The following is a 27,335-nucleotide window of genomic DNA, read 5'->3' as shown; positions in this document are numbered from 1 at the left end:
GGGAGCCTGCTTCTCCCTCTGCCTACCTGCCCCTCTCCCTGCTTGTGCTCTCTCTCTGACAAATAAAATCTTACCAAAAAAAAAAAAAATCCCCCCCCCAAAAAAAAGATAGTTGCCATATAGTCTGAGTCTTTATGGGAGCTTGAAGTTTAATAGGAAATAGTTGTAATAGTGTCATAAAATGTTATATTTGCTATTATATAAATAGCACATATAACTAGATGTAAATAGATATAAATAGTTACAAAACAGCCTGGAGTGTTTGGGAAACTCCAAACAGTTCCAAGTAACTGGAACCCCCTGGGGGGGGGTTCAGGGGAGGGTGTGGGTGAGTGAGAGGAAGCGCTAGGGAAGAAAAGAGGGGCCGAGAGACAGGGATTATGAGGTAGAGAGAGGGAGGGCATCAAACCCAGAGGCAGGCCGTGGCCAGCCCCTGCAGAACAGCCATGGGGACAGTGGCATGGACTGCTGAGACCCAGTTAGGCGGCTGAGGGGCTGAAATAAAGCGTGACCTTAGAAGAAAAGTAAATAAACTGGAGGAGGGAGAGGGGAAAGAGCAGTCTAGGATGACTGCTAGCTTTCTAAGTTGGTGAATAATGAATTCATCAATCAAGGCAAAAAACACTAGATGAGAAGAGCAGGTTTCATGGGAGAGAAGTTATGCTGTGGATATGTTGAGTTTATGGTACCTGCAGGCAGTTACCAGCTGGTTTCCTGAAACATAATAATTATGTGTAGTGTGTACGTATGTGTTCTCTGTAAGTTTTACTGATATAAAGGATATATAGCACATAATTGACAAACAACATACACGATACTCTTTATTATAAATTCCAAGTAGCGAGCTGATTCTCATGGAATGCTCCCATGGTTCTAGACTTTTGTATCTGTAACCAATTACATGTTGCAGTTGACAAAAGAGTGCAGTTTGTACATAAATGTTTTCTTTAAGTTAAAGAGTAAAACTAAAGTGAGAACTGAGATATGTGCCAGAACTTTACTCTTAGTAAAGTCAGGGACTTCTTTGGAATCAGGCAACAGGTTCTGAACAGTGGAAGAATAGTTCCTCAGTTTTTTGTGCTATTCACAATGGAATGGCTACAGACACATCACTTTTTTCTTTTAATTTTTATTTATTTATTTTTAATTCAAGTATTATTAACATATAGTGTTACATTAGTTTCAGGTGTACAATATAGTAATTCAGCAATTCTCTACGTTACTCACTGTCAAGATAAATGTAATCCACTTCACCTGATTCACCCATCCCCCACCCACCTCCCTTCTAGCCACCACCAGTTTGTTCTCTGTACTTAAGAGTCTATTTTTGGGGGGCACCTGGGTGGCTCAGTCAGTTAAGCGTCTACCTTCAGCTCAGATCATGATCCCAGGATCCTGGGGTCGAGTCCTGCATTGGGCTCCTTGCCTAGCAGGGAGCCTGCTTCTCCCTCTACCTGCTGCTCTCCCTGCTTGTGTGTGCTCTCTCTCTCTCTCTCTCTCTCTCTCTCTCTCTCTCTCTCTGACTAAATAAATAAATATATAAAAATTAAAAAATTATAAAGAGTCTGTTTTTTGGTTTATGTTCATTTGTTTCGTTTCTTAAATTCCACATATAAGTGAAATCATGTGGTCTGTCTTTCTCTGAATCATTTCACTTAGCATTATACTCTCTGTAGATCCATGCGTGTTGTTGCAAATGGCAAAAGTTCATTTTTTTTTATGTCTGAGTAATATTCCATTGTATATGTATACACCACATTTTTATCCATTCATCCTGTCGATGAACACTTCGGTTGCTTCCATATCTTGCCTACTATAAATAATGTTGCAGTAAGTACAGGGTACATATATCTTTTCGAATTCGTGTTTTCATTTTCTTTGGGTAACAACCCAATAGTGGAATTACTGGATCATATGGTAATTCTATTTTTAAATTTTTGAGGAATCGCCATACTGTTTTCCACAGTGGCTACAGCGGTTTGCATTCCCACCAGCAGGGCATGAGGGTTCCCTTTTCTCCACATGCTTACCAACGCTTGTTGTTTCTTGTCTTTTTGGTATTAGCCATTCTAACAAGTGTAAGGTGGTATCTCATTGTGGTTTTGATTTGCATTTCTGTGATGATGAGTGATGTTGAACATGGTTTCATCTGTCTGTTGGTCATCTGTCTTCTTTAGAAAAATGTCTATTCATGTCTTCTGCCCATTTTCTAATTGGATTATTTGTTTTTTTGATGTTGAGTTGTATAAGTTCTTTATATATTTTGGATATTATCTCCTTATCAGATATCATTTGCAAATATCTTCTCCATTCCATAGGTTGTTTTTAGTTTTATTGATTGTTTCCTTTGCTGTGCAGAAGGTTTTTATTTTGATGTAGTCCCAGTAGTTTAATTTTGCTTTTGTCTCTCTTGCCTGAGGAGACATACCTAGAAAAATGTTTCTACAGCTGATGTCAGAGAAGTTATTGCCAATGTTCCCTTCTAGGAGTTTTATGGATTTAGGTCTCAGAGTTAGGTCTTTAATCCATTTTGAGTTTCTTTTCATTTATGGTGTAAGAGAGTGGTCCCATTTCATTCTTTTGCAGGTAGCTGTCCTGTTTTCCCAACACCCTTTGTTGAAGAGACTCTTTTTCCCATTGGAAATCCTTGCCTCCATTGTCATAGATTAATTGACCATATAATTGTGGGTTTATCTTTGGGCTCTCTATTCTGTTCCATTGATCTATGTAGACACATCCTATTTTTAGGTTTAATCTTCATTGACTTTTCCTCCAACGATTTACTTTTTTTTCCCCTCCATCTCTTAAAGTAAATAAAACCCTTATTTGTAGTGTTTGCTAGTTTCCATAGTGTAAATATTCCCACCATGACCAACTTCAGCCAACTAACACAGCATCTCTGAACACAGACTTGGGAAAGATACGCAGTAGCGCACCATTTTGTTTCCACCACACAGATATAATACGTAAAGGTAACCTCAAGAGCATAGATAATAGTGAAATAATTAAGAAATGATTAATTTGAGTATTTTCTTTGTTTTAAAGGAATGTGTTTCATTGTAAGTTTATGTAATTTGAGAAAGGCTGTTCTTAATAACCAGCCCACAGAATTCCTGAAAATTTAGCAGTTGGCTCTCATAAGCCATTAGGAGAAGCCTTGAGAATAACTATTGTCCAGGGAGAGCAGGCAGAAAGAGTGAGAACAGACCCAAGGGCAAAGCCCTGCTTTAAAATCTGCCCTAATGGACAGACTTGGCGAAGAAGAGCCTGTGCAGGTGACTGAGCAAGCCGCATAGTGGAGGGAAGAGAGCACTGTAAGGAGACCAGCACTATGGAACCACAGATTGAAGGGCTGAAAAGTTGTCTGTGGACTTAGCAACACATCAGTGGTTACATTGGTGGTAAACATCTCAGTATAAGTGGTGGGTGTTGAAGCTAAAATTTGTTTCATAAAATGAGTGGGAGATGAGAAACTAGAGCCTACAATTTTAGTTCATTCCTTTGTAGGACTTCACTAAAGGATAGGGTGGAGACAAGGAAGGGATGGTAGGTAAATAGAAATTAGTATGAGGAATTCATTGTATTTGTAATGTGTAGGGAAGGAGCCACGGGTTACAGGTAAGGTGTAGGAGAGGAGAGGACCCCCTCTTGAATACGAAGACTAATCCGGAGCAAAAGGAATACCTTCTATAATAGAGGAAAGCAAATAAAGCAGATTGCAGATACAGATATGTTGTAGATTGGGGCATGAGAAACTGACTTTACTGTAGTTTGTTTTTAATTGATATGAGCATTTGCTGGTAGCCAGGCCAAACATACTCATGCTCGCTTGAACACAGTACTACAGCAGAGGGCTTACACATCCGTCGCTTGGTGGTTGGCAACTTTCAGTTTGCCTGTTCCTATTTTGCTAGGCTAGAAAAATAAAGTTAGAATTAATCCTAATAAATACTTGTGTCTCAAAGTAAAAGCTTTGAAATGGGCGTGAGGAAACGTGTATGCACAAAATGAAGATCAGTATCTGATGTTAATGCCAACACATCTTTCAGTGTGCTTGTGAAGTTCATAATAGGTGCTCACGGTTGTGCCGTCCCAGTGGAAGACAGGGAGGATCCTTACTCCTGCAGACTACTCAACATCACAAATCCGGGTGAGTCGTCTTTTTCCTCAGCCCCGTGACTCTGCGTACAAGTTTGATGCTGAGGAAAAGTTTGCTAAGCTGACTAGTCTGGTGGTCTGTTTTTAGCAGACTGCTATTGAGCTTTCATCAAAATGTATCTTTCATCCTTTTTGACAGATTGAGTGATCACTCTAGCGGTGAGGAGTCTTTTTAGATACATATAATTTCAGGATCCGGGAGAGTTTGTTCCTCGGTATGATTCAGATACATCTGGAGATTCCTTGCGCATAGATAAATCTGAATAATGGAGTTTTGAACTTTGAGATAACTGCTGATTTCACCATCTTGTCAATTTACAGTAACCTTGATACGAATATTGTGAGTCAACTTTCTTTTAGAATTACTGCCTATAAGCTCCTGCAAAAGAAACAAACAGTAAAAATTTTAAATATGAGTACTATTTTGTATTCCTTTACAGTTAAGGATCTGTGGGAGTTCTGATGATGAAGAAAGATGGTCCTAATCAGGTTCCCTCTGTTACTAGGGAGCCCATTTTAGGACATTGCTAACTGTATAAGCAGATATCTTTCTTTACCAGCATTTCCTTTTGTGTTCAGCTATCGTTTTAAGGAAGACTAAAGTTTTCAAAGTCTTAAGTGTGCTGATTATAACTTCTGGTATTTTAAGATTTGTCAGACCTTTATAATGATGTACACCTTACTCTTAGAAGCAGCGGTAGTGATGTCGTTGAGAGTGTGGGCTTTGGAGTCAGGCTCCATGGCTTTATTTATTTTTTTTTAATTTAAATTCAATTAGCCAACGTATAGTACATCATTAGTTTTTGATAAAATGTTCAATGATTCATCAGTTGCATATAACACCCAGTGCTCATCACATCACATGCCCTTCTTAATGCCCATCACCGAGTTACCCCATGGCTTTAAATCTAGGCTCTGCCTTTTCTGGTTGTGTGACCATTGATCAGTTATTCACCTCCTCTGTGCCTCAGTTTCACCATCTATAAACTGGGGATAAAGGTACTTACCTCATAGGGATTGACAGGATGAAAGAAATTGATACATATAAAAAATTCAGAATAGTTCCTGGGACATGGTAGGTACTTAATATTATTTTAAAGAACCTGCCTTTTATAAAGTTCAGCTTCAGTTAGCTTTTTAAATAAATTGTACCTTATTTTCAGGTCTCTATTTTGTAAAGCAGAGGTTTCTTACTTAGGATCTTTTAGTTAACATTGTAAGTAAAATTTCATGTGTAATTGCCTTTCTCCTCGTTTCTCTGAGAAGGTCCATTAGCTTGCACTGCAGTCCCAAAGGGACCATGAACCTAATAAAATGTTGTATTACTGATGATGTAAGAGTAGCCTAGAACAAATTACATTTGAAATCCAAACCAAATCAAATTTTTTTTAAAATCTCACCTTAAATTAACCAGACTTTTATTATTTTAGGTGTTATTATTCATTAATAGTAAAGGAGGAGTACTATTAATGAATAGAAAAATTTCATATATGTAATACCTAGGTTACAAATTTTTTTAAATAGGTGTAACTAAATTTATATTGAACCTAATTTTATCTTTTTGAGGACTCAAATGTCATTTTAGGTTTATTTCAATACCTTAAGGTCATCATGAGCATTAATTAATCATCATGATACTCTGGATATGTAGTTTTGATTAATAGCATTACCAAAGCAGCAGGATTTCCTGTGTCTAGATAGCTTGAAATTCAAGGTACATCTGTTCCTAATAGATAGGTAGTTAGATTATAGTGTGCTTAACCTTGGCTTTAAACCCATATGCATATACTTTGAATCTTTTACATTTACTGAGTTTATTAAAAAAAAAAACTTTTGCTAAGTATAAAATAGCATTCTAGGAATTCGAAGGTAGGGATCCAAATGATCCTCTGGGTGTGGGAAGAAAACTGAATTTCTATTTATCTGAAAATAAGACAATGTTATCTTTATAAAGACTGAATATATTGGTAACAATAATATATGTGCCTATTTTGTAAATAGATATATGAGTGTGTGTACAAATGCGTTTAACTGATGCGGTTGTGTGAGCAGGAAAATTGGAAAACCACAGCTCTGAAAGATACAAAGAACTTCGATAAAATCTTTTAGAATAGGTTTTTATATTATTTCACAAAGTGGCACTGATATTCTCAGCCATGTGAACTGTTTCATGTAATCGGTCCTGATTTCATTTATAGTATTGAAAACATGATTTGCAAAGGACTATTTTTGGCTTTGATTTAGGCAGCTGTAGGGGAGTGGAAAGAGCACTGAGTTTGAAGTCCATAAACCTGGGGTTTATTCCTGGCTCTGCCACTTTCTGTGACCTCAGGCAAGTTACTTAACATCTCCAGGCCTCAGTATCATAACCCGTGATGTCAGGTAATGCCACGGCCACACGGTGCAGTTGTGAAATTGTAAATGCGATGGGGCATGGCACACAGTATGTGATCAGACATACTACTGTGTTTGATGTGCTTCTCTTTTATCAGTATTACATAGAATTTTTCAGTGTTATTGGAGGTGATTTCAAGGATGTGACATCACAAGTATTTTAAATTACCCAACAAGAAGTAGAATTTTTGGAATTTGCAGAGCAAGACTAAATTTTCTCATTATTTATGACTGCATTAGGTACTATTTTTAATATCCCTATTTATCAAACCTTTCCTAATAGATGCCTTTGATAATATTCCTCTATGGTGTTTAGACATATATATGCACACATGTGCATACAAAAATTTATTACAGTAGTTCTGATAATTAAATATTTTACCTAGATATAGCTAAAAACTTCATTCTTAAATTTCAAGATAAATTTATGTTTTTCCCTAGAAGCAGCCATATTTCTGGAGAATTTTTTTAATTACTGCCATTTGTGAAAGAATTATAAGATTATATTTGTTTGGTTATGTAAAACTCCTTTTCTCATTATTTTCTCAGTTTTGAACCAGGAAATTGAGGCATTCAGTCTTTCTGAAGACACCTCATCAGGAATTTCTGAGGACCGAGTTGTCAGCGTGAGCTTCCGAGTTCTCTACCCAATCGTTATTACCAGTCTTGGGGTGTTTTATGATGCCAACGATGTGGGTTTCCAGAGGAACATCACAGTCAAGCTTTATCAGGCAGAACAAGAGGTATGCACTGTTTTATACAAGGTTTTCCCCATTTTTCTTTTTAAAAAATACCAGTTTTTTTCCTCATGGCATATAGTAGATTGGGAGACTATATATTTACACATCTGGTTGGAAGACTTCCACTTTTCTTCCCTTACTGATTGGATACATTATAGCATAATATATTAATATACTGGTTTGGGAAGAGGATACCAGTAAAAAATAAATGTGTTATATCTAGAAAAGAAGGGATTGGGCCAGGTTAGAAATTCCCAACCTAAAATCCCCTAAAGCCTAAGGAATTACAAAAGTTGATAATGAATGTAGAAACTTTGGGACTCTAAGGTATAAGCAAGTATTAGTGTCTCTTCATTCCAACCCTGAAAGTCTGTCTCTATAATACAAGGCTAACAGCTGCTTCACATGTCTTTTGTAATAAGGATGTAGAGGGAATGAAAGTTTAAAACAACTGGGGTTACTCTCTTCCTGGTATGTGGGGAAATCTGATTTATTCACAGACTACATCTGAAGGAGTATATTAGCAAGGAATTGTATTTGAAAAGATCCGTTTGTAGAAATCTTGGAGGAATTATACAGTGAACACCCATGTAGCCACCTACTTTCCACAGTAGTTAACATTTTGCTGTATTTCAGGGCGCCTGGGTTGCTCAGTCAGTTAAGTGTCTGCCTTTGGCCCAGGCCATGATCCTGGAGTCCCAGGATCCTGCCCCACGTTGGGCTCCCTGCTCAGCTGGGAGTCTGCTTTTCTCTCTGCCCCTCGCCCTGCTCGTGCTCGCTTGCTCTCTCGCTCTCAGATGAACTCTTAAAGAAACAAATTTGCTTTATCATATATAAAGTTGTTCAACAATCTTTTTATTTTTCCTGACTGTATTTCAGAGTCAGTTTCAGGCATCAGGACACTTTGTCCCTAAACACTTCAGCATGCATATCATTAACTAGACTTTTTTTTTTTTCCCCCATTAACTAGACTTTAATATTTATTTGTGGTTTTTTAAATTTTATGCACAGTGAAATGTACATTAGGTCAGTTTTTTATTTATTTATTTTTTAAGTTTTTATTTATTTAATCTCTACACCCACTGTGGGGCTCGAACTCATGACCCCAGGATCAAGAGTCACATGTTCTTCTGACTGAGCCAGCCAGCCCCCCCTCGGTCAGTTTAAACTGCATAAAGCTGTGTAACCCAAATTCCTATCACCCTGTCCCAGTTCTCAGAGATGGCCTTTTTTTTCCCCCTCTGTTACCATAGACTGGTTTTGCCTGTTGTGATATTTAATATGTAAATAGAATCATAAAATACTCCCCTGTGTAAGGCTTCTTTCACTCAACGTGTTTTTGTAACTCACCCATGTTCTTGTGTGTATTCATGATTTTTCCCTTTTCTTTTACCTTTTTTTTTTAAAGATTTTATTTATTTATTTGGCAGAGAGATACAGAGAGAGAGCAAGTAGGCAGAGAGGCAGGCAGAGGGAGAGGGAGAAGCAGGCTCCCCGCCAAGCAGGGAGCCTGATGCAGGGCTCGATCCCAGGACCCTGGGATCATGACCTGAGCCAAAGGCAGCCGCTTAACCAACTGAGCCACCCGGGCGCCCCTACCTTTTTTTTTTTTTTTTTTAAGTAAGCTATATGCCCAACATGGGGCTTGAACTCACAGCCCTGAGATCAAGAGGGCATACTCTGCCAACTGAGACAGCCAGGTGCCCCATTCCTTTTCCGCGTTTTAATTGCTAAGCTGTATTCCAGCAATATGTTTATCCGTTCTTCTATTGCTGGGCATATAGGGGCAGTGGCAGGCAGAGGGAGAGGGAGAAGTGAGCTCCCCTGCTGAGCAGGGAGCCCGATGCGGGGCTCCATCCCAGGACCCTGGGATCATGACCTGAGCTGAAGGCAGACGCTTGACCTACTGAGCCAACCAGGCATCCCTCTTTTTAATCCATTTAATTGTCTTAGTATATGTAGTCTTTTTTTTTTTTTAAACCATTTGTAATGTTTGAGTTATCAGTGAAGAGACTTGGCCCAGACGGTATTTTGATAATGTTGATTTATTTTTTAGTTGCCATATTTTTAGCCAAGAAGTTAATCTTTGTCCTAAGGAAAGCCTAGTCTAAGATGGATGCTAACAGGTTTGCAGGTAGTCACAATACGAAAGGTATTACCAATGTATGGCCAAGACCTGGTGTTAATGAAGAAATACGCCTAATCCACTAAAACCCCCCTAATCCTAAACTTCTGCATGGCCCTCATAGCTTTAACAGAAGTTTCTCCTGTAGTAAGCTGGTATATAAGAATAGGCATGAGAGAAGTAGGAAATATTCTTGCCTAAAACAAACTGGGAAGGACTGAAAAAAAAAGAAAAACAAACAAACAGTACAGGCGTACCTCAGAGACACTGAGAGTTTGCTTCCAGACCACCACAGTAAAGCAAATATCACAGGAAAGCAAGTCAAATGAACTTTTTGCTAGGTGCACCTGAAAGTTATGTTTACACTTTAATGTCGTCTATTACATGTGCCGTAGTTATTAATATTAATGCAAATATCACAAAAACAAGGTACATACCTTAATTTAAAAATACTTTATTGCTAAACAATGCTAACCACCATCTGAGCTTTCAGCAAGTCATAATTTTTTTGCTGATGGGGGGTCTTGCCTCGATGTCAGTGGATGCTGACTGACCAGGGTAGTAGCTACTGAAGGCTGGGGTGGCCGGGGCCATTTCTTAAAATAAGACAACAGTGAAGTTTGCCTCACTGACTGACTCTTCCTTTCACAAATGATTTCTCTGGGATGCTGTTTGATAGCATTGTACCCAAAGGAGAACATCCTTCAGAATTGGAGTCAACTTCTCAAACCCTGAAGCTGCTTTATCAACTCTGTTTATGCCGTATTCTAAATTCTTTGTCATTTCAGCAATTTCACAGCATCTTCACCTGGAGGAGATTCCATCTCAAGAAACCACTTTGCTTATGCGTAAGAAGCAACTCCTTATCCATTAAAGTTTTATCATGAGATGGCAACCATTCGGTCACATCCTCAGGCTTCACTTCTAATTCTAGTTTTCTTGCTATTCCCACCACATCTGCAGTGACTTGAACCTGTCAGCATTCTCCATGAGGGTTGGATCAACTTCTTCCAAATTCTCTTAATGTTGATATTTTGACCTCTTCCCATGAATCATGAATGTTGTTAATGGCACCTACAATGGTGAATCCTTTCAGAAGGCCTTCGGTTTACTTTGCCCAGATCCATCCGAGGAGTCTATGGCAGTCTTACAAAATGTATTTCTTAAATAATAAGACTTGAAAGTTGAAATGACTCCTTGATCCGTGGGCTACAGAATGCAGGCTTTGTTAGCGGGCATGAAATGCTATGTTAGTCACCTAGCTCTTGGGTGACCAGGTGCATTGTCAACAAGCGGTCATATTTTGAAAGGAATCTTTTTTTTCTGAGCAGTGGTCTCAACAGTAGGCTTAAAATATTCAGTAAACCATGCGTAAGCAGATGTGCTGTCATCCATACTTTGTAGTTCCATTTATAGAGCACAGGCAGAGATTTATTGTCATTCTTAGGGTCCCTAGGATTTGCAGAATGGAAAATGAGCATTCAGCCTAAAGTCACCAGCTGCATGTACCCCTAACAAGAGAGTCAGCCTGTCCTTTGAGGCCTCGAAGCCAGGCATTGACTTCTCTCTAGCTAGGAAAGTCCTAGATGGCATTTTCTTCTGATAGAAGGCTGCTTTGTCTACACGGATAATCTTACTCAGTGTGGCCGCCTTCCTGAATTATCTCAGCTCCATCTCCTGGAGAACTTGCTGCAACTTCTCCATCAGCACCTGTGGCCTCACCTGGCACTTTGTTAAGGAGACAGCTTCTTTCCCCACACCTCCTGCACCCACCTCTGCCGGCTTCCAACTTTTCTTCTGCAGCTTCCTCCCCTCTCTCAGCCTTCATGGAATTGTAGTTGGAGCATTGCTCTGGATTAGGCTTTGACTTAAGGGAGATGTTGTGGCTGGTTTGACCTTCTATCCAGAGACTTTCTCCGTATCATCAAGAAGTGTGTTTCTCTTTCTTGTCCTTTGCGTGTTCACTGGAGAGGCACTTAGAGTTTCCCTCAAGAACTTTTCCTTTGCGTTCACAAAGAGGCACAAGAGGCCCAGCTTTCAGCCTTTCTCTGCTTTCAACTTGCCTTCCTCACTAAGCTTTAAAACACTAGCTTTTTTTTTTTGCATTTATTAACTTTGCTTGTAATTATAACTTATTTAACTCTTAAGTTTACATCCTTTAAGTTTTTTTAAAATCTAAATTCAGTTAATTAACATATAATGTATTATTTGTTTCGGGGTACAGGTCTGTGATTCATCAGTCTTGCATAATACCCAGTGCTCATTACAACACATCCCCTCCCCAGTGTCCATCACCCAGCCACTCCATCCCTCCCACACCCCTCCACTCCAGCAGCCCTCAGTTTGTTTCCTGAGGTTAAGAGTCTCTTACGGTTTGTCTCCCTCTCTGATTTCGTCTTGTTTCATTTTTCCCTCCCTTCCCCTATGATCCTCTGCCTTGTTTCTTAAATTCCACATATCAGTGAGATCATATGATAATTGTCTTTCTTTGATTGACTTATTTCACTTAGCATAATACCCTCTAGTTCCATCCACCTCATTGCAAAGGACAAGATTTCATTTTTGATGGCTGCATAATATTCCATTGTATGTATATATCACATCTTTATTCATCTGTTGATGGACATCTAGGCTCTTTCCATAGTTTGGCTATTGTGGACCACACTAGCCTTTGATTTGGAGTGAGAAACCTGCAACTCTTCCTTTCACTTGAACACTTACTGTAGGGGTATTAAGTGACCAAATTTCAATATTGTTGTGTCTCAGGGAATAGGGGAGGCCCAAGGAGAGGGAGAGGGATGAGGGAGTGCTGGTCAGTGGGTTTATCAATTAAGTTTGCCATCTTATTTGGGAGCAGTTCATGGCCCCCCCCACAATTAAGGTAGTATCACAGATCACCAAAGCAAATATAATAATAATGAAAAAGTGTGAAATATTACAAGAATTACCAAAATGTGACACAGAGACTCAACGTGAGCAAATGCTGTCGGAAGAATGTCGCCTCTGGACTTGTTCATTGAGGGGTTGCCACAAATTGTAAAAAGCACAGCGCTCCACAAATCGCAGTAAAGCCAAGTGCAGTTAATGCGGGGTGCCTAAAGACATAATGGCAATCAGCCCTCTCTTATGTTCCCTTTTTTGTTTCTGTGCATTTTTTCTTCTAAAGGTTCTTTTTGAAGGGGGGCTCCTGGAGTACCTTTGTTCTGTGTAGAAATATGTGATCTTTCAGTTTCTTCTTAACCCTTGGGGTTAAGCCTAATAATTCAGCTTGATTTAACACCTCACACCTCCCCTAATGCTCCTCATTTCAAGGTGGGCTTTGGTTTTTTATAAGGTTGTGTGGATTTCGTTTCATGTTTTGGAACTTTAAGACAGCTTTTGTTATCTTAAATATCTACTTAATAAACGTGATCGCACTGGAAAACGCAAATGATGTCTCAACATCATTTTCGACCCGTATTAACTCTGGTTGGGGCCATCGAGGATTAAGCTGCCCAAGATAGAAGATGTTTGAAAACTTGGCGAATATGCAATGTCTAACGTGGAGTCTTTCTTTTTTTCCCCTGTTTCTTGTCCCCGACCCCCCACCTCCCATTTATAGGAGGCCCTCTTCGTGGCTCGTTTCAGCCCTCCGAGCTGTGGTGTGCAGGTGAACAAGCTGTGGTACAAGCCTGTGGAGCAGTTCATCCTGCCTGAGGTACGGGGTGTAATGGAAGGGCTGTGGTGGCCTGGCACTGTGCTCTCAGAGGCCAGCAGTTGACGCTTTGCTGTACCAGGACAGCTCTTCAGAGTGCTGGATGGGGCCGCCAACTTTGTGCACAGATTACTGAAATGTAGCACTCTGCACCATTCCTTTTCACAGCCCCGTAATGCCTCAGAGGGTCCCAAACCACACTTTCTGAAAGGCACTGCCTGGTTTATTCAGTGGATTGAGAACTGCATGACTGTTTTAGTGACAAAGGATAATAATAGGCATGGATTGATGGAAACACGAGACCCAGATACCACTTGAATGAATCAGGTCGTTTATTTATCTGCAGAGGGTGGGGGTGGTAGGGTGCAGGCAGGGTAATTGCAAAGAGATTGGCCACATTTCCAAGATGAATAAAACCTCTCGAGGTTGTGGAACATGTCTGAAAAGACAGCTGTCACCTAGGTCCTTGAGTAGGTGTGTCCTAGAGATCCTGTCACCTACCTGCCAAGTGCCCACGTCAGCCTGCAGTTAAGCCACAGGGTGGTTGCAGAGAATCGTGTGGTGGGCAAGAGCAGATTACTCATCCATCCACCTCAGCTTCTCTAGGCTAGTTCAGTCTAGTCTGAGTACATTCCTCAGTTCAGGGCTTTGGAACCACATAGGGTTCAGTTTCTCAAGCATCTTGGGGAGTCACTGTAAATCAGCTGTTGAGTTCGTCCTGCAACGTCAAAGCTGATGAGCTAAATCATGGGAGCTAGACCGTTGACGAGCTCTGCTGACGAATGAAGAAACATTTTCCCAACACTGGTCTTGTGGGTTCTGTTTGTCTTATACAACACATCTCATATGCTGTGGATCTTTGGCGTTCAGTACAAGTAGTTGAAACTATATATGTCAATTCTATAGATGTGAAAGGGATCTCCTTTATTTCACCTGTACACAAACTTCTGCTTAAAAAACATTTATTTTTTTAAAGATTTTATTTATGTAGTTGAGAGCGAGAGAGAGAGAGCACGAGTGAGCACATGAGCAGGGGGAGGGGCAGAAGTATGTCCCATCAAAAGTATCTTTTACTTTTAATTAAGAGCAGTGGTTTAGCTAAGTTGTATTCGCTAAGTGTTGGATCTCAGGTTTTGAAGGAAGCCATTCTTTGGTTTGTGTATTCATTTACTCAGAAAATATTTGAGAGGGGCGCCCAGGTGACTCATTCGTTAAGCGTCTGCCTTCAGCTCAGGTCATGATCGTGGGGTCCTGGGATCGAGCCCCGCATCGGGCTCCCTGCTCCGCGGGAAGCCTGCTTCTCCCTCCCCCACTCCCCCTGCTTGTGTTCCCTCTCTCGCTATGTCTCTCTCTGTCAAATAAATAAACAAAATCCTTAAAAAAAAAAAAAAAAAGAAAGAAAATATTTGAGAAATTAGTGTGTGCCCAGCACCGGGGCTCTGTGAGGACACAGTACAAAGATCCCTGCCCTGAAAGCAGCTTCCGTCCTAGAGGGACAAAAGGAGCCGGCACTGAGGCCGTACTTACCGTGTGCCAGACCTGGTGTGAGCCCTTTTCCTGTATGAACTAGTAGGTAAGCTCCTTGAGGCTTGAAGCGAGTCATCAATGAGACTTTCTGCTCAGAGGAGCATGGGCAGAACCTCAGGCTTCCTGCGGTTCCTAGAACTCTTCCCGAAGGGAGAGTCATGTTATTCTGAGGAGCCCAGGAACACTAGCATTGTGTTAGGTGGTATCAGAGCAGTGTGAAGCCTGACGTAGAGTGCGTTTGTGCAGAAAAGACTTAGGATTGGCATCGGCAGGAAAGAGAAGGATGAGGCAGCGGGGAGTAAGTATGTGAGGGCACGTTCGGGGCCAAGTGCCTGAGCAGGCGCTGCGGGTGCAGCTCGGGTGGGCCCGAAGCCCTGCGCTGCCGCTCGGGGTCTGTGTGGCCTCATGCAAGCCGTTCAGTCTCACCGTGTCCATCCCCTCATCTGTGAGATGGGGCTACACCACCCAGTTGAGAGGCTCATTTTAGGGACTAAATGATTTTCATACATGCAGAATGCCTAGAACATGCTGCCACATGGTAAGCATTCAGGAAATAAATGCACACCGTCCTTATTCTTGCTGCTACTCATCTGGATTTTTGGGATCCGTTCTTCAAGAGCAGAGTTTCTGCAGCCGGGGCTGTTTGCCCAGGAGGGGCATTTAGCAATGTCCAAAGGCTCGTTCTGGTGTCACAGCTGGGGGTGGAGTGGTCCTGGCATCTAGAGGCCAGCGATGCTGCTGAACGTCCTACAACACACACGAGCCCCCCCAACAAAGAATTGTCTGGCTCAAATTGTCGATTGGTAGCGAGGTTGAGAAACTTAGAGGAAGGAGTCACGATGAGGGGCAAAGAGGAAGAAAATTAGCTTTAAAGCTTAAGGCTAATCACAGTGTTACAGAGTCTGCCGCCATTATCTTGGTCAGTCTTCTAGATAGAATTGCAATTTTTTTTTTTAAGATTTTCTTTATTTTAGAGGGCGCCTGGGTGGCTCAGTTGGTTAAGCGACTGCCTTCGGCTCAGGTCATGATCCTGGAGTCCCTGGATCGAGTCCCTGCTCGGCAGGGAGTCTGCTTCGCCCTCTGACCCTCCCCCTCTCATGTGCTCTCTCTCTCAAATAAATAAAATCTTAAAAAAAAAAAGATTTTCTTATTTTAGAGAGCACAAGCAGGGGGAGCAGCAGCAGGGGGAAGGGAGAAGAAGACTCCCTGCTGAGCAGGGAGCCCGATGCGGGGCTCCATCCCAGGACCCTGGGATGGAGCCCCGCGTCCATATTTCTCTGTTCAGCGGGGAGTCTGCTAGCCTGCTTCCCTCCCCCTCACTCTTTCAATCTCTCTCTCTCTCTCTCTCTCTCTCTCTCTCTCTCTCTCTCTCTCTCCCTCTCCCTCTCCCCCCCTCCCTCTCCCCCCCTCCTTCTCCCTCCTTCTCTCCCCACTCGTGCTCTCTCCCTCCCTCTCTGTCTCAAAATGAATAAAGTCTTTAAAAAAAAAGAATTGCAAATTTTGATTAATCCACAAAAATTATTACTTTCCCTTAGAACGTCCTTGTTCTTAGGAAATACATGTTTAAGTACTCAAAAGGTGACATGTCATGATATCTGCATTTGCTTTCAAGTGCTTAACAACCAACAAGAATAGAAGAGTACGTGTATACAGACAGAGATAAAGCAGATGTGGTCAAATGTTAACAGTTGGTGAGTCTAGGTGATTTGGGCCTAATTTCAGCTTTTCTATAGGTTTGAAGTTTTTCAAAATAACTGGGTTGAGGCAAGGAGGTGCTAATGATGAGACAGTGGCCATTTCGGTTTAGATTTTTCATGCCTACAGCCTTGTAGGCATGAAAAAAAACCCTTTATTTCACTTTAAACTTTAAGCTAAATTGACTTTTTATTTTTCATTACTTCTGAGTAATATTTTTTCCTTTTAAAAACATGCGATTATTTAACAGTGGCTATACCTGGGGGTGAGGAGGTAGGATTATGGATGATTTTTATTTTCTTCTTTTTGAGCATTTCCCAAATGTTCTGTAATAAATATATATTAGCTTTATAAAAACAAAAAACTTTTAAAAAATGCCATCCTTTTACACAAAATCTTATTTTTGTTGAAACCGTGTTTAATTGTACATAGATACTCATTTTTGCTGCTTCAAGCCTAATTGGGTTTATTAGCACAGAAAAAATATGATAGTAGGTGAATGGTTTGCCTGCGTATCATCAGCAAAGAATGACAGAAGACAAACATCGCTTATGCCATTTTTCAAGAGAGTAGTAGATGAATTCTTCATCATCTTAGTTGCTCCGTGCCTCACAGCCTACTGGAGTAACATGTGCAGGAAAACTTTTGATAAGCAAAGCTCTTGTAATGTTTTCATCGTGTGACTCACTAAAGCATAAATCTTAGTGGGAGTCACACATTAAAATGGAGACTGCTGTGCGCTTCTCTTAAAATATTTATTTCTCTAATTTTGTATTTTCCTTGCTAGTGCAGTTGAAACCTGAAACTAATCTCAATAAAAAGACTATGTGTGTTCACCTGAGTCCCTAGAGACATAACTCTTAGTTGTATGGGTACTAACCTACTCACTGTTTATGACAGTTGAAATTCTTTCGATGTAGTCATTTCCCCAAACCATAAAAAATTGTTAAATCCAAAAATAGTATAGATTTAAGCTACTCTGTTGGTTTGGATGAGAAGTTAGAAACATGACACAGGAATTAACATGTGAAAGGGGTTGCAGAGAGCATGCTCACGTTGTGGGTGAGATCATTTATGAGATCTGCTTTTTCCAGCCCACACCACGATGTGTTTCCTAGCTTCTGTTTTGCCACAAACCAGTTGTTTCTCATCTGAAGAGATCCCTAGCTTTATGATGACTTTGTATCAGAGAGTAGAAGGCAGGCCTGTGACAGAAGTGAGAAACAGAGATTCAGCTGTGACACGGAGCAGGCACAGGTAGAGGTGGGGTGGACACAGCTTCTTCCTTCCCTAAGCACCGCTGGCTTATAGACGTGCAGTGAAGGAACCAGGATTGTTTTGGGGGCCAATGAGGTTTTTCAGGCAGTTACTCACTTTAGTCCACATTATTGATGTTGTATCACATCCTAGTCACAAAGTAACTGGTTGGACGCCAGCAGGAGCCACCATGAAATAGCAGGGTAAATGCCAAGTGTCAGTTGAACGGACAGGACAGAGATTTACTTGTTTTGTCATCATATTTTCTAGATTCATAGTTTCAAGGCAAAGCGTTTTTATTTGGTCACAATAGCTTTTACTTTTGCTATGGTTCATCTGAAACTGCAGTCACTAAGATTCCAGTGACCCAACTGCCAACTCCAGGGGACACTTTTTGTCCTTCACTTAGTTGATTGCATTTTTCTCTTAGCTTATATGATCTACATTCTTTTGGTTCAGCCACATCTGGTGGTTCTTCTTCCTGATGTACTTCATGATCTCCTCTCTCGCCTTCCTCTTTTTTTTTTAAAGATTTTATTTTTAAGTTCTCTCTGCACCCAACGTGGGGCTCGAACTCAAAACCCTGGGATCAAGAGTCGCATGGCCCACTGACTGAGCCAGCCAGGTGCCCCTCTCGCTTTCCTCTTAGATTTGATACCCAGGTTTCTGCTTGTTTTACTTGTTCTTCCTGGGCAATTTTATCCATTAGCATCTGTTTGCTAATGGCTCTTAAATCCAACTACAGCCCACATTTCTCTTAGGTACTGCATACGTACTTCTGCCTATAAAACTTCTCCACGTGAGTGTCCCAGGGGCATTCTGATGGTAAGATCATCTCCGTCCCATCCATTTTCATCTCCCCCTGTGTTTCAGTCTTGGGTAGCACTGTCTCCTTTTTCTCAGGCACCCAAACCAGAATCATGGGATTTATCTTCAATTCTCATATCCAGGCACTCACTAAATCCTGTCAGATGTATTTGGTGTCATTTCTCCCAAACTTCATCACTATTCAGGCCAGCAACCTCTTTGACCTCGGCCATAGCAACTTCTTACTACACACGTTGCTGGAGGCAAGGGAAAAAAAGTAAAAATGAACTATTGGGACGTCATCAAGATAAAGAGCTTCTGCCCAGTAAGGGAAACAATCAAAACTAAAAGGCAGTCTATGAAATGGGAGAAGATATTTGCAAATGAGTTATCTGATAAAGGGTTAGTATCCAAAATCTCTAAAGATCAAACTCAACACCCAAAGAACAAATAATCCCATTAAGAAATGGGCAGAAGACGGAGCACCTGGGTGGCTTAGTGGTTAAGCATCTGCCTTCAGCTCAGGTCATAATCCCAGGGTCCTAGGGTCAAGCCCCGCCTCAGGCTCCCTGCTCAGCGGGGAGTCTGCTTCCCTTCTGCCCCTCCACCTGCATGTGCGCTCTCTCTCAAATAAATAAATAAATAAAGTCTTTAAAAAAAAAAAGAAATGGGCAGAAGACACGAATAGACACTTTTTCAAAGAAGTCATCCAGATGGCTAACAAACACATGAAAAGATGCTCAACATCACTCACCATCAGGAAAATACAAATCAAAACCATGATGAGCGACACCTGGGTGGCTCAGTAGGCTAAGTGGCCAGCTCTTGATTTCAGCTCAGGTCATGATCTCAGAGTCCTTGGATCTGAGCCCCCATTGGGCTCTGTGCTCAGTGGGGAGTCTGCTGCTTTCCATCTCCCTCTGCCCCTCCCCCACTCACACATGCTTGCATGCTCTCTCTCTCAGATAAATAAATCTAAAAAAAAAAAATGAGATACTACCTCACATCTGTCAGAATGGCTAAAATGAACAACACAAGAAAACAGATGTTGGTGAGGTTGTGGAGAAAGGGGAACCCTCTTACACTGTTGGTGGGAATGCAAACTGGTGCAGCTACTGTAGAAAACAGTATGGAGGTTCCTCAGAAAGTTAAAAATAGAACTGCCCTATGATCCAGCAATTGCACTACTAGGTACTTACTCAAAAGGTACAAAAATACAGATTCAAAGGGATACATGCACCCCAATGTTTATAGCAGCATTAGCAACAAGAGCCAAACATGGCAAGGCCCAAATGTCCATCCACAGATGAATGGATAAAAAAGATGTGTGTGTATGTATATATGGATGAAATCTTGACATTTGCATGACATAGGTGGAGCTAGAGGGTATTCTAAGTGGAATAAGTCAGTCAGAGAAAGACAAGTACTGTATGATTTCACTTATATGTGGAATTTAAGAAACAAAACAGATGAGCCTGTGGTGGGGGAGGAGGGAAACAAACCATAAGAGACTCAACAATAGAGAACAAACTGAGGGTTGATAGAGGGAGGTGGGTGGGGGATGGGCTAGATGGGGGATGGGCATTAAGGGGGGCACTAGTTGTGATGAGCACTGGTTATAGGTAAGTGATGAATCACTGAATTCTAAAACCAGTATTGCACTGTATGTTAACTACAATTTAAATTTTTAAAAAATTTTTATTACTATTAAAGTTTTAGAGAAATGTATACCGAGGGCAGGAGGCTGTTTTGCCAGAAGAAAGACACATGATTAACTCAGAGCAGTCTCACGTGGCCAAGGGTCTAGGACTTAGCTTTCAGGTTCTAGCACTGACATTCCAGTTAGTTCACTTAGAGATGATCAGATTCTCATTGAATGACACTGAATAAATTCACAGAAGACCAGTTTGTAAACCAGAATATCCATTCATTCATCTTTAATGGGTGTTAGTTTATTAGAATTGAAAGTCATGACCCTTGTCTGGGAACCTGCTTACTGGGATGTCAGACACCAAAACCCCAAATCAGAACAGTGCTTGGTTTGGTCATTGAATTTGCTTATAGGAGTGGGATGTGTTTGTCTTAGAGAGCTGCCTCATTCAGGTGGGATGTGACTAGAATGCTTTCTCTCTTCCCTTCCTGCGTCTTTCTCCCACTGGACATTGTTCCATTGCCCAGATTTCTCTCTTAACCCAGCTTTTGTGTAGTGGCCACTTGATATTTTGTTTTAAGGTAGTGAGTTTACTAATTAAGCTTCAATCTCAAAGCTCTTCTCAGTTATTAGAAACATTGTTCCCTTTAATGTACGCATTTAATTAGTTCAACTCAGAAGGCAGTCTTTTTTTCTTCTTTTTTTATTGAGATATAATTGACATATAACATATTCATTTTAGGTGTACAACATAATGATTCAATATTGCAGAATGATCACACTGAGTCTAGTTAACATCCATCACCACACAGTTACATTTCTTTTCTTGTGATGAGAACTTTTAAGATCTACTCACTTAGCAACTTTCAGATACACAGCACAGCGTTATCACCACGCTGTAAGTTATATCCCCAGGACTTAGCATTTCACAGCTGGAAATTTGCACCTTTTCACCCCCTTCTCCCATTTCACCCAGTCCCCCAGTCCCCAGCTCTGGCAACCACCCATCTGATCTCGATATCTAAGAGTTCAGTGTTTTGTTTTTTGGCTTTTAAAAATGTTTTAGATTCCACGTATGCGTGAAATCATATGGTATTTGTCTTTTTCTGACTGACTGATTTCACTTAGCATAATGCCCTCAAGGTCCATCCATGTTGGAAATGGCAAGGTTTCCTTCCTTTTTATGGCTGAATAATATTGTGTGTGTGTGTGTGTGTGTGTGTGTGTGTGTGTGTGTGTTTGCATCACATCTTCATCCATCCATCCGTGGGAGTTCAGGTTGTGTCCACATGGCGGCTATTGTAAACATGCTTCAGTGAACAAGAGGGCACAGATGTCTTTTCAAGTGAGTGTTTTCATTTCCTTCGGATAAATACTCAGAAGTGGAGTTGTTGGATCATATGGTAATTCTATTTTTAATTTTTTGAGGACCCTCCATACTGTTTTCCACAATGGCTACAGCGGTTTCCGTTCCCCCCAGCAGTGCACAAGGGTTCCTTTTCAGCACATCATTGCCAGCACACTTATTTCTTGTCTTTCCGATTGTAGTCACCATTCTGACAGGTGTGAGGTGGTCTCTCATTGTGGTTTTGATTTGCATTTCCCTGATGATGAGTGATGGTGAGCATCTTTTCATGTACCTGTTGACCATGTGTGCGTTGTCGTTGGAAACATGTCTATTCAGATCCTCTGCCCATCTTTCAGTTGGATTGTTGGTTTTTGCTGTTGAGTTGTGGGAGTTCTTTATATGTTTGGATAGTAACTCCTTGCCAGGTATATCGTTTGCAAATATTTTTTCCCATTCGTAGGTTGCCTTTTCATTTTGCTGAGGGTTTCCTTTGCTGTGCAGAAGCTTTTGGGCTCGATGTAGTCCCATTTGTTTATTTTCTGTTGCCTTTGCTTTTGGTGTCGAATCCAAAAAATCATTGCCAAGACCAGTGTCAGGGAACTTACCACCTGGGTTTTATTCTAGGAGTTTTATGGTGTCAGGTCTTTTACCCATTTTGAGTTGATTTTTGTGTATGGCGTAAGGAAGTGGTGCAGGTTCGTTCCTTGCATGTGTCTGGCCAGTTGTCCCAACACCATTTGTTGCAGAGACTGTCCTTCTCGTGTATACTCTTGCCTCCTCTCTTGTAAATGAATTGACCGTGTGTGCATGGGTTTGTTTCTGCACTTTCTCTTCTGTTCCACTGATCTATGTGTCAGTTTTTATGCCAATAGTATACTGTTTTGTTTTCAGTAGCTTTGTAATATAGTTTGAAATCAGGAAGCATGATGCCTCCAGCTTTGTTGTTCTTACAGTTGCTTTGGCTATTTGGGGGTCTTCTGTGGTTTCATACAGATTTTAGTAGTACTTTATTGTATTTCTATGAAAACACCATTGGAATTTTGATAGAGATTATATCGAATCTATAGATTGCTTTGAGTAGCATGGACATTTTAATAATATTAATACTTTCAATCTGTGAGCTTCAATATCTTTCCGTATACTTGTGTCTCCTTCAGTTTCTCAGAAGGCAGTCTTCATTTCTAAATAAGTGCTTGCTTCTTCTCACCTGGACCTCTGTAATAGTCCAGTTACCACTCTCCCTACCAGCCTGCCTTATGCTGTTCTGCTACTGGAGTGACCTTTTAAAATTGCAGCTAGGATTGCGTCACTCTTGTGCTTGCAAACGGAAGTGCTTCCCCCGCCTTCGAGATGGAGGACAGACTCTCTATTCCGGCAGGCAGTGCTGACAGGAGCCTACCTTCCACGTCTCCTTTCCTCAGCCTGGGGCTTAGGCAGCACTAAACTGCTTCACACTTTTCTGAACGTGCAGTGCATTTCCATCTGCCTTTTGATGAGTGCTTTCGTCCGCCTCTCCCTTTCCTGACTCAGATGCCTGCAAGACTCTGCTCCATTCTCACAGTCAGCTGAAATTCTGGCTCTCCTCCTCAGGCCCCTTTCCTTTGTTACTGACCCTAGCAGGGTTTATTACGAGGATTTGAAGATAGGAGCTATTTGACTCTTTTAAATCTTCGAGTAGCCCACAGCCTGCTACATAGTAGACACTTAAAAGTTTAAATAACGCCTCATGTCTGGAAGACGATTGACCCCAAATTTATTTCGTTGTATACATATGTTTAAAAATTTTTTTTCGTGATCATGAAAGTATGAAAATATATGAAAGGAATACATATCCACTGTTGAAAACTTGACTACGTATGGAAAGGTTAGAGGAATATGATATCCACGTTTCCCAGCATATTTGGTATATTTCTCCCTAGGCTTTTTTTTTTTCCTTTTCTGGGCATACATCTGTAAGAATGTTTTAGGGAATTGAGGTTCAATGTCAAGAAGACTAGAGAGTTAAGGCTTTCCAAGGAGAGTATAGAAATAATTACTGCCTGGGGCGCCTGGGTGGCTCAGTTGTTAAGTGACTGCCTTCGGCTCAGGTCATGATCCCTGGGTCCTGGGATTGAGCCCCGCATCGGGCTCCCTGCTCAGCGGGGAGCCTGCTTCTTCCTCTCCCACTCCCCCTGCTTGTGTTCCCTCTCTCGCTGTCTCTCTCTCTCTGTCAAAATATAAATAAAAAGTCTTAAAAAAAAAGAAATAATCAGCGCCCATTTCCAAGATAAGACAACGAGATCTTTTAAAGGGGGCCTTCACTTTCTGCATTACTTCTAGCGGTCATAAAGCTCTGTTTCACTGAGCAAAGATCCTGCATGCCGCACACATGTCATCATTAACCCCCGGCCCTGCCCCGTGAGGTAGGCGTTGCTTTCTCTGTGCTCCAGGTCAGGCAGTGACCATCCACAGTGTATCTGTGACGCCTGCCCTTAGGAACTCTGGGGCTCCTCAAAGTGCATCAGGAGCAGTGCAGGCTAAGGATCCATTAGCTAAATATAAGGTGACAGACTGCCTGAAGAATCCCGACTCTTAGTGTTTTTATCTGTTTCGTAGAAAAGTTGTAATGCTTTACAAAAAGCTTGCAAACCACTGGCCTCGCTTACTGGACAAGTTCAATTTTGTATAGTGCCCTTATAATGCTGGCTAACTGAGACGTTACTGTACCATGCTTTATCTCTTAATTTTAGTATGTGAAAGTTTTTAAAGAATATTAAAGCTGTATCTTTTGTCTGGTGTTGTAGACCAAAAATCATTCCAATTAATTTTGAATTTAACATTATTAAGTAAATATTTTTCAAGTGCCTGTTATGCATATCAGGCCATTCTAGGTGCCGGGGGTTTGGGGTCAATAAAACAGACAAAATCCCTGCTCTCATGGTGCTTGCGTTCTAGTGGGAAAAGTTAGTTTGACACTAGGAAAATAAACAGGAAATATCAGAGTGATAAGTGGTTTTAGGAAAAGAAGACAGGCTGATGTGACAGAGAAGAATTGGACGCTGCTGCCTTCTGTTGGATCTCTGGAGCAAGCCAGAGGGGCTGACAGTGGGGATGGCCCGAGCAGCACAAAGGAGCAGCTGAGCCCCCATGGAGAAATTAGAAGACACTAGAATTTAAATGTGTGTGAAACCTTCGGGCATGGAGTGTAACTTTCTAAGCCCAGAACTTAATAGTAATCACAAACAAAAAGCTTGTCAGATTTGACAGGATAAAACTTATGATGGAGCTTTTAAGTTTAAAAAAAAGAGGGCGCCTGGTGGCTCAGTTGGTTAAGCGACTGCCTTCGGCTCAGGTCATGATCCTGGAGTCCCGGGATCAAGTCCCGCATCGGGCTCCCTGCTCAGCAGGGAGTCTGCTTCTCCCTCTGACCCTCTTCCCTCTTGTGCTCTCTATCTCTCATTCTCTCTCTCTCAAATAAATAAATAAAATCTTTAAAAAAAAATAAAAAAAAGAAAAGTGGCAATTCTGAAAAAAGTATTTTAGAATATAACATATACACAGAATTATTTATTACAAGATAACATAGATTAATAAAAATAGGAAAACTCAGTAGCTAAATGGCAAAGAAGCATGGGTCAGTAATTCCCAGGAAAGACTATATAATTTATAAACATCATTAGAAATCAAAAGAAACACAATTAAATGAGGAATCATTTTTTAATCTAAATTGACTTAAACTTAAGTCTTTGCTTTCATCCCATACTTGGAAGAATACAATGCAAGTAGTATTTTTATAAACTGGGAAATTAGATAATTTCCTTTTGAAAAAAGTTTGGCATTGTGTCCCAAAATCCATATAAAATATCTCTGTTTCTTTCTTGTCACCATAATTTCACCTCTGAAACTGTATTTTGAAACAAAATAAACATTTACACCAAAACATGCTTCATTAGATAGTTGGTAGAGTTCAGATCTGCCTGTGGGCAAGTGTTTGTGTGACTTGGGATGCACACCCTCGATGGCATGTTAGTTAGGTGTGTGTGGCAGATGGTCATACGAGCTGTGGTAGCGTCAGGAAATGCTTCAGTGTAGAGGGAAGTGCAAACAGCAGTGTGCAAAATTGTCTCTGCACTCTTAGTACTTGGATCTTTCAGATGTGCATGAAACAAAAAAATGACTCGAGAATATACACCAACATGTTAACAGTGGTATGTGTTAGAGTAGGGGGATAAAAATTTTAACCAATATGTTTGAAAAAAAATTAATTTTTCTTTAAAAACTTACCTAAAGCCTAAATGACAACAATAAAGAAATTGACTCACTTCATCTTTCTGCAAAAAGAGCTTTGAAGGTACCATCGTGTGGGAGAGCCAAGACCTCCAAGGCCTTGTGTCAAGAAATCTCCACAAAGTGACTGTAAATGATGGTGGGGGCGTTCTCCGAGTCATTACGGTAAGTCATCCTTTCTTCCTAAGGCTGTTCAGCATACTTTAGCATTTTTTCATACAGAAAAACTGTTTTTAACTTTATGTTTACATCAACCCAGGGGATGTGGAACAATGAATCTTGGGTATTTCAGAGCATGTAGAGCAGAAAATGTTGAGTCACCATAGTAAAGACAAACAACTCAGATGTTCAGTGATTTTCTCACTCCAGCATTAGTAAATACACAGTTTTGCCTTAAGATTGGTGCATTTTAAAAAGTGCGATATTTTATTTCTCAGTAATTTTTAAGCTAACATTTGGAAGGACACTTGCTCAGTAGTATTCAGAATCCTCACTCCTTCACCTTTATAGCAGGATGTTCATTAAAATAGTGTAGACGGCAGTACTGGAAAATACGATGGAGCTTTCGCTTTCATTTATATTGCTGGGATTTCTGTCTCCTATTTTTCATTTATTCAAATTTGCTTCAAATTTAAAAACAGTTTAATGGGTAAATATCTCCAAGTAAGTGTGGGACGATAAGGTGTAGGCAGACTTCAAGTGGTGAGCTTTAAATACACAAGAGGTGTTTATGGTAGTGTCACAGTCAGTCTCATTCTCCTTGATGCGCTGATGTAATGATTAGGAGGGTGCTTAGTATCTCAGGTCACAGGCTTAGTCTATTTTCATTAACTATTCATCTTATTCACATGAATTAATTCCCAAATTTGAAATGAATCTTAAGTGGTATGCTGTTACCCATTTAGAAGACCACTCCTGGCCCACAGTGGAACTTACACCCCAGTGAGGAAGAAAGACATTAGATCACAGATTCATATATAATTACAAAACTTAGCCTTATGGGTCGTAGTTAAGATCTCATCCCCTATTACCAACAGTCCTTTATTTAACATAGAATGTCTTATGAAATTTAATTATAGTTTTATTCTTTTCTTTCCTTATTTCCAAGGCAAGTGCCTTTAATATGTCGCCTCCTTTTCTATTTATGAAACTTAAAACTATCCAAAATGTGCCGGAATTCTGTAGTTACGAAGCTGACTGCACAAAAGCAAATCAGACTCCTGAGTTGAAGACTAGGTTCAAATGGAAAGACTCAAATGATCCACTTTGGGGGTAAATATAGTTGTAGAGGGCTAAAGACCGCTTACACCCTCAGCAAACCTTAAACAGTAGTCGGTAACTTGGCAGCCCCTTGTAGGAAACCCCATGTACAAATAAGGGTTTCCATCATAAATGCATAAAGCTGAAAGTTTCCCCAAGTCTTGCTCCCTTGCCAGCAAGTGAGAATGTCAGAAACTTTTAAAAAGTCCAGCTGTGACCTTTTAGATAGAAGCTAATAAAAAGTACTATCAAGTTCTAAATAAGCCAAAACAACGTAGAGTACACAATGGAAAAACAGAGCGTGCAACCTTTCCTGGCTCCTTAAAGCTGGAAACGTTAGCATCGCCTTCGGTAGCTTCCTTCACATTGAGCCTACAAGTCCCCACGGCCACCTCTGGACGGAGTCTCTACGG

General features: G+C 40.8%; 1 protein-coding gene across 2 annotated transcripts in view; it reads left to right on the top strand.

Moving 5' to 3' along the window:
• The window catches only part of B3GALNT2 (beta-1,3-N-acetylgalactosaminyltransferase 2), a 57,572-nt gene that overhangs the window by 16,196 nt on the left and 14,041 nt on the right, over window positions 1-27,335 (top strand). For both annotated transcript variants that reach the window (XM_028104475.2, XM_028104474.2), the window contains exons 3-6: window positions 4,050-4,150; window positions 7,102-7,295; window positions 13,019-13,114; window positions 25,717-25,827. In XM_028104475.2, coding sequence (XP_027960276.1) covers window positions 4,050-4,150; window positions 7,102-7,295; window positions 13,019-13,114; window positions 25,717-25,827 — 502 coding nt within the window. The remainder of the gene's footprint in view (window positions 1-4,049; window positions 4,151-7,101; window positions 7,296-13,018; window positions 13,115-25,716; window positions 25,828-27,335) is intronic.

Source organism: Eumetopias jubatus, unplaced genomic scaffold, assembly GCF_037043125.1.
Source record: "Eumetopias jubatus isolate StellerSeaLion01/CBP00866 unplaced genomic scaffold, mEumJub1_p1.0 scaffold_17, whole genome shotgun sequence".
NCBI classification, from domain to species: Eukaryota; Metazoa; Chordata; class Mammalia; order Carnivora; family Otariidae; genus Eumetopias; species Eumetopias jubatus.
The sequence above is the reverse complement of the archived record's forward strand: the minus strand, read 5'-3'. Positions and strand labels throughout refer to the sequence as shown.